The sequence below is a fragment of the Rhinopithecus roxellana genome, chromosome 5, assembly GCF_007565055.1.
Source record: "Rhinopithecus roxellana isolate Shanxi Qingling chromosome 5, ASM756505v1, whole genome shotgun sequence".
NCBI lineage: Eukaryota > Metazoa > Chordata > Mammalia > Primates > Cercopithecidae > Rhinopithecus > Rhinopithecus roxellana.
This window is the reverse complement of record NC_044553.1, coordinates 132,158,355-132,166,236: the sequence shown is the minus strand read 5'-3', so window position 1 is coordinate 132,166,236 and position 7,882 is coordinate 132,158,355. Positions and strand designations below refer to the sequence as shown.

Here is a 7,882-nt window from a genome sequence, read left to right as displayed (position 1 = left end):
TTCTGCCATTAGTTCAACTGCCTTTATGCTTTTTTTTTGGAGATGGCATTTCGCTCTTATTGCCCAGGCTGGAGTACAGTGGTGTGATCTCGGCTCACTGCAACCTCCGCCTCCCGGGTTCAAGCAATTCTCCTGCCTCAGCCTCCCAAGTAGCTGGGATTTCAGGCATACGCCACCACACCTGGCTAATGTTTTTGTATTTTTAGTAGAGACGGGGTTTCTCCATATTGGTCAGGCTGGTCTTGAACTCCCGACCTCAGGTGATCTGCCTGCCTTGGCCTCCCAAAGTGCTGTGATTACAGGTGTGTCCCACCACCCCCAGCCGCCTTTATGCTTTTTGTTTCTTTGATATATCTAAACTTAAGATCAGAACAGAAATTCATGTGCTGAACAGAATGGATTCTTTTTGCAGTACCATCCCAATTGAATCCTCTCTTTATTTTCCTGCGTCCTTACTAGTCACTTTGATAGTGCTAACTAACCTACACTATGGGGGTTATTCATGAATTAAGGATGATTAAAAAAAAAAAAAAGACCTTGAAAATGTTGTGTACCCTGTGGATCTGAGGCTTATTACTAACCACCTGGCTGGATAGAATGTCAAAACCTTCAATCACTTAAGGTGACTGGAACTTTTGTAAAATACACTTATGACCCTGCTGGGCCTTTTTTTTTTTTTTTTTTTTTTTTTTTTTTTTTTTTTTTTTTTTTTGGTGCTTTCCTAAAGATGAGGCAATAGAAATTTATAATTTGAGACTACAGTGCCCCTTGTTTTAGCTCTTATCACAGCTGGCAACTGGTAGTGATTTTGTTGTTGTTGTTGTTGTTTTGTTTTGTTTTGTTTTGAGATGGAGTCTCGCTCTGTTGCCCAGGGTGGAGTGGAGTGGGATGATTTCAGCTCACTGCAACCTCCGCCTCCTGGGTTCTCAATCTCCTGGCCTCATGATCCGCCCGCCTCGGCCTCCCAAAGTGCTTAGATTATAGGTGTGAGCCACTACGCCTGGCCCTGGTAGTGATATTTAATCCAATCCAACAACTATAGGCTGGGTTAAATAAAAGGTCATTATTGTCTATATTCCAAGTGGAATTAAATGTAGTCACAGAGACTCCTAACATTTTCCTTATATTTAAGGGAAGTCACTTCTAAAACACACACTAATCAGAATTGTGCTGCTCAGAGTTTCTTATTTCTTAGATGAAAAATACTCATCAGTTATATTCATGTGATCGCAGCTAAAAAGTCAGTATTTTCTCTTTTTTTTTACTCTAATGTGGCTTCGTTTGAAATTTCTCAGATTCTACATTGTACTAATTGATTATGAATAACAAATTATAAATAAAAAACTCTTAAAGAGAAAAACTTGGCTTAAAAAAAATCATTTCATATTACCTTATAAGCCTTTGTCCTCTAGGTTGTAATGACTCTGACTTCCCACCTGTGATGGAAAGCCAAGAGTCACAAGGTCACTATGTTTACTCTTACATAAAAGATAGTACACATTGTGGCTAGGCTGCTTACTTCAAAAGGCAACCTATAGGTTTCCACGCAAAAAGAGGCACACATTTGCATTTGCGTTAGTATAATATGCATTTTTATGGATATTGCTTTAAAATTTTATGTAATCTACTAATGCTATTTATTATTCATTCCACTGATTCCTGAAGTCTCTTAACTAGTAGAGAAAATAACTGATTTAGCAAGAAGCAACATGGGGAAGGGTGACAACAATATGTATTGTTTGATAAGAGAGACTCCTTACTGTGTCAGACTCTTGAGGTCCTTTTGGAATAGTGGGTAGCACCACTTTACCAGAAGAGTCTGATATTGGAATTTGCTGGGTGATGAAGATTCTGGCTTGAAGCTTACTTTCATCCCTGCAATAATGACAAAATAACAGAGCCATCAACAACTGTACACACAGAAAACCTGGTTTAGAATAACAGACTTGTCATATTAACTTTCAATTAGCACATTCAAGATGCCCACAAGAACCATCGTGTTGGGCTCATGTTTATTACTTTAGCAAGAGAGCTCTTACCCAAATTCCTTTGTTTCCCCACTGTCAGAAACAACATAGTCTGGAACTGGAGGCCTAGAACTCTGGTTGTATTTCCTGTGGTAGGTGAAAGTCAACAAAGATAATGAATGAGGCAGTGTCTCCTCATGCCGTCATATTTTCTTTTCATATTTTAATTTTTTTTTATTTTCTATTTTGGTGGGTGATAGTAGGTATATGTATTTGTGGGGTACGTGAGATGTTTTGATACAGGCATTCAATGTGAAATCACATCATAGAGAATGAAGTATCCATCCCTTCAAGTATTTATCCTTTGTGTTACAATCCAATTATACTCTTTTAGTTATTTTAAAATGTACAACTGGCCAGGTGCAGTGGCTCATGCCTGTAATCCCAGCACTTTGGGAAGCCGATGTGAGTGGATCACCTGAGGTCAGAAGTTTGAGACCAGCCTGGCCAACATGGTGAAACCCTGTCTTTACTAAAAATAAAAAATTAGGGCCGGGCACAGTGGCTGAGTGCCTGTAATCTCAGCATTTTAGGAGGCTGAGGCGGGTGGGTCACCTCAGGTCAGGAGTTCAAGACCGGCATGGCTAACATGGTGAAACTCCCGTCTCTACAAAAAATACAAAAATTAGCCGGGCATGGTGGTGGCGCCTGTTAATCCCAGCTACTCGGGAGGCTGAGGCACGAGAATCACTTGAACCCAGGAGACAGAGGTTGCAGTGAGCCGAGACTGCACCACTGCACTCCAGCCTGGGCGACAGAATGAGACTGCTTCTCAAAAAAAAAAAAAAAAAAAATTAGCCAGACCACATGTGGCACATGCCTGTAGTCTCAGCTACTCAGTAGACTCAGGTGGGAGGATCATTTGTGCCTGGGAAGTGGAGGTTACAGTGAGCTGTGATTGTGCCACTGCACTCTGGCCTGGGTGACAGAATGAGACCTCATCTCAAAAAAAAAAAAAAAAAATTACTTATCTTTGCAAACCAATAAAATCTTAATATTGTTATGTCTATCTTCAGTTGCCACTCATTCAGCTGAGCAATATTGTAACTTCTTAGTAAGCACTATAAACATCTAAGATGAATCTTTCCCCTCCCCCTGTAATTCCAATTCATCTTTCATTTTCATGCTCATTCATCTCCCACTCTTTATCTCTGGGAGCTGCAGTGGTTAAGCAGTAGGGCCTTTTTATATTTTCTGGTCCTTTCTCATCCCTTTAGTTCTAAGTAAGAAAAATAAGTTCATTATTCCTATGTGGTTTCTGGATTTGATAACAACTTGGTATTTCAATGCAGAAATTGGGAGTTACCTAGAAGGACAGCCATTCATTTTTGCAAAGAGCAATCGCAAGACTTTTTCCTTCTGCTCCCAGGTCAAATCTCCAATATCCACATTTCCTTCAATATGTGTCCTGAAGAATTTCAGAGGAAAAAAATGCAAAAAGGAAAAATATCATCAAATAGGCTTCTCCTCTTTTTAAAAAATATATAATGTGTAAATGTAAGATAAATTCCATACCATAATTGAATATTATGAAACAACTAGAGGCCAGGTGCGGTGTTTCACACCTGTAATCCCAGCACTTTGGGAGGCCGAGGCGGGTGGATCATCTGAGGTCAGGAGTTCGAGACCAGCCTGGACAATGAGGTGAAAACCCATCTCTACTAAAAATACAAAAATTAGCCAGGCGTGGTAGCACATGCCTGTAGTCCCAGCTATTCAGGAGGCTGAGGCAGGAGAATCACTTGAACCTGGGAGGCGGAGGTTGCAGGGAGTTGAGATCATGCCACTCTACTCCAGCCTTGGCAACAGAGTGAGACTCTGACTCAAAAAAAATAAAAAAAATAAAAAACTAATATAACATTATTTATCTAGAGACACACACAGACAAAGGGAACAAGAAAAAAAAGAAGTTTTTTAGGCCGGGCGCGGTGGCTCACACCTGTAATCCCAGCACTTTGGGAGGCCGAGGTGGGCGGATCATGAGGTCAGCAGATCAAGACCATCCTGGCTAACACAGTGAAACTCCATCTCTACTAAAAAATACAAAAAAATTAGCTGGGTGTGGTGGCACATGCCTGTAGTCCCAGATACTTGGAAGGCTGAGGCAGGAGAATGGCGTAAACCCGGGAAGCGGAGCTTGCAGTGAGCTGAGATCCGGCCACTGCGCTCCAGCCTGGGCGACAGAGCGAGACTCCGTCTCAAAAAAAGAAAAAAAGTTGTTTGGTGAAATTACTGACGTGTTTTTCCATTAACATTTCTTTTTGTATTAAATATTTTACTGTGAAAACAGTGTAACAAAATTTAAAAAATAACGCAAAACTTACGTAGTCTATTTTCTTACCTTCAAACAAAGCTGCAGGTAAGCTTTCCAGACAGGTCTCTATCTACACTACAACTTTCCCAGAGGACTCATAGTCTACTTTCTGTTTATAAAAGCTAACAAGAGGCCTGGCACAGTGGCTCACGCCTGTAATTCCAGCACTTTGGGAGGCTAAGGCGGGCAGATCATGAGATCAAGAGATCGGACCATCCCGGCCAACATGGTGAAATGAAATACACACAAAGGGAACAAGATAAAAAAAAAAAGTTGTTTAGTCTCTACTAAAAATACAAAAATTAGCTGGGTGTGGTGACGGGCGCCTGTAGTCCCAGCTACTTGGGAGGCTGAGGCAGAAGAATTGCTTGAACCCCAGAGGCAGAGGTTGCAGTGAGCCGAGATCACGTCACTGCACTGCAGCCTGGCGACACAGTGAGATTCCGTCTCAAAATAATAATAATAATAATAATATAATAATAATAATAATAATAATAATAAAAGCTAACATGTAGAGTACTGGTATTGTAAAAAATATTTTTGTGGCTGGGCGTGGTGGCTCACGCCGGTAACCCCACCACTTTGGGAGGCCAAGGCAGGCGGATCACGAGGTCAGGAGATCGAGACCATCCTGGCTGACACGGTGAAACCCCGTCTCTACTAAAAATACAAAAATTAGCCAGGTATGGTGGCACACACCTGTAATCCCAGCTACTCAGGAGGCTGAGGCAGGAGAATTGCTTGAACCTTTGAGTCAGAGGTTACAGTGAGCCAAGATCACCACTGCACTCCAGCCTGGCAACAGAGCGAGACTCCGTCTCAAAAAAATAAATTAATTAATTAAATTTAAAAGTCTAGGTTTCATCTTATGATTACCATATACTTCATTTTTTTAAAAATTTATGGCTGGGTGCAGTGGCTCAAACCTGTAATCCCAGCACTTTGGGAGGTCGAGACGGGCGGATCACGAGGTCAGGAGGTCGAGACCATCCTGGCTAACACGGTGAAACCCCATCTCTACTAAAAAATACAAAAAAAAAGGCGAGGTGGCAGGCACCTGTAGTCCCAGCTACTCAGGAGGCTGAGGCAGGAGAATGGCGGAAACCCGGGAGGCAGAGCTTGCAGTGAGCCAAGATCCGGCCACTGTACTCCAACCTGGGCGACAGAGCAAGACTCCGTCTCAAAAAAAAAAAAAATTATTTATTATTATTATTATTATTTTTTTTTTTTTTGAGACAAGGTCTCACTCTGTTGCCAGGCTGGAGTGCAGTGGCATCATTATGGCTCACTGCAGCCATGGCTCACTGCAGCCTTGAACTCCTGGGCTCAAGCAATCCTCCCACCTCAGCCTCCCGAGTAGATGGGACTACAGATGCACACCATCATGCCAGGCTACTTTTTGTTTTGTTTTTTTGTAGAGGTGGGGTCTCACTGTCTTGCCCAGGCTGGTCTTTAACTACTGGACTCAAATGATCCTCTTGCCTCAGCCTCCCAAAGTGCTGGAATTACAGGCATGAGCCACTACACCCAGCCGATTACCATATACTTCAACTGTCCTTTTCCAATCTACCATTTAAATAGATGATGTAATTTTTTTTTTTTTTGAGACAGAGTCTTGCTTTGCCGCCCAGGCTGGAGTACAATGGCACAATCTTGGCTCACTGCAACCTCTGCCTCCCGGGTTCAAGCGATTCTCCTGCCTCAGTCTTCTGAGTAGCTGGGATTACAGGTGTGTGCCACCACGCCCGGCTAATTTTTGTATTTTTAGTAGAGACGGGGTTTCAGCATCTTGGTCAGGCTGGTCTTGAATTCCTGACCTCGTGATGCACCTGCCTTGGTCTCCCAAAGTGCTGGGATTACAGACATGAGCCACTGCGCCCGATGATGTAATATTTTAACCACCATTTCTGCCCTGCTGATAGAGGCAATAGGACATTAAGACTAAAGTGTTAAGGTGGTCAGTAGCAAAAATGTCACATAGAACACAGAATAGGAAGAGTCCAGTTACTGCAGTAACAATGTAGACAATCATTTAACTTCCTCTGAAAATGTATAACACTTAGCATTCCATAAACAAAAGGGTATAAAGAAAACTGCCTTATATATGGTAGGGACTCAACTTACTTGATGTATGAAATAAAAAAGAGAAAAAAAAAAAGAAATTACAGCAAATCTCTTGGTAACAGTAGTAGTATTACAGATTTCTGAATATGACAAGAAGTAAATTATAGTTTGGGCATTTTGAAGAAGAATCTTATCTATCAGAGACTAATGAGCATGTCCAACCTTCTCAACAGCCATGTAATTCAAAACAACCTATAAAATTAGTCCTTTAAAAATAATTTAAAGCAAAAAACATGCGGAAACTGTTAGGCTGGGCGTGGTGGCTCGTGTCTGTAATCCCAGCACTTTGTGAGGCCGAGGCAGGAGGATCACTTGAGCCCAGGAGTTCCAGGCTGCAGTCCTTTTAAGTTTCTTGAGTTAGGGCCTTTGAAGAATCTAATTGCATTGGAATATAAAATAATTTTATTTCAGAACAACCTCAAAATGGACTATAATTTAATCCATGGTTTATAGGGGGGAGACTGCTCTAAGAAACAAAAATGCTGACAGGAAACAAAGTTAATCATTATGTAATATATAGTCTGCAGCTGTCTCAAACATTCTGTTACCTTTATCATAGTGGCAGATCTCTAAAATTTTACAAAATTTTGGGGGACTTTTGGTTAATACAATGATGCGGACACTACTGATCATCCTCCAATCCATGGGACAGTTCTCTATAACAAAGAATTGTTACAAATAATTGTTTTGGTTTTTTGTTCGTTTTTTGAAACAGGGTCTCACTCTGTCGCCCAGGCTGGAGTGCAGTAATGCGATCTTGGCTCACTGCAACCTCTGCCTCCTGGGTTCAAGCGATTCTTGTGCCTACTGAGTAGCTGGGACTATAGGCCCCCGCCACCACGCCCAGCTAATTTTTGGTTTTTGTTTTGTTTTGTTTTGTTTTGTTCTTTTAAGACAGTGTTGGCCGGGCGCGGTGGCTCAAGCCTGTAATCCCAGCACTTTGGGAGGCCGAGATGGGCGGATCACGAGGTCAGGAGATCGAGACCATCCTGGCTAACATGGTGAAACCCCGTCTCTACTAAAAATACAAAAAACTAGCCGGGCGAGATGGCGGGTGCCTGTAGTCCCAGCTGCTCCGGAGGCTGAGGCGGAGCTTGCAGTGAGCTGAGATCTGGCCACTGCACTCCAGCCCCGTCTCAAAAAAAAAAAAAAAAAAAAAAGACAGTGTTTTGCTCTTGTCACCCAGGCTGGAGTGCAATGGCATGACCTTGGCTCATTGCAACTTCCACCTCCTGGATTGAAGCGATTCTCCTGCCTCAGCCTCCCAAGGAGCTAGGATTACAGGCATGTGCTACCACACCCAGCTAATTTTTGTATTTTTAGTAGAGACAGGGTTTCACCATGTTGGCCAAGGCTGGTCTCAAACTCCTGACTTCAGGTGATCCACCCTCCTCGGCCTCCCAAAGTGCTGGGATTA

General features: G+C 42.4%; 1 protein-coding gene across 4 annotated transcripts in view; it reads right to left on the bottom strand.

Moving 5' to 3' along the window:
• The window catches only part of BBOF1 (basal body orientation factor 1), a 50,642-nt gene that overhangs the window by 5,993 nt on the left and 36,767 nt on the right, over positions 1-7,882 (bottom strand). For 2 of the 4 annotated variants that reach the window (XM_030930886.1, XM_030930887.1), the window contains 3 exons: positions 3,334-3,435; positions 2,040-2,114; positions 1,564-1,875 (listed from right to left, as the gene is read on the bottom strand). In XM_030930886.1, the coding sequence (XP_030786746.1) occupies positions 1,695-1,875; positions 2,040-2,114; positions 3,334-3,435 (358 nt within the window). In that variant the 3' untranslated portion in view covers positions 1,564-1,694. Of the gene's footprint in view, positions 1-1,390; positions 1,437-1,563; positions 1,876-2,039; positions 2,115-3,333; positions 3,436-7,882 lie in introns of those variants that run through there. The other 2 variants (XM_030930883.1, XM_030930885.1) reach the window with 2 other exon arrangements.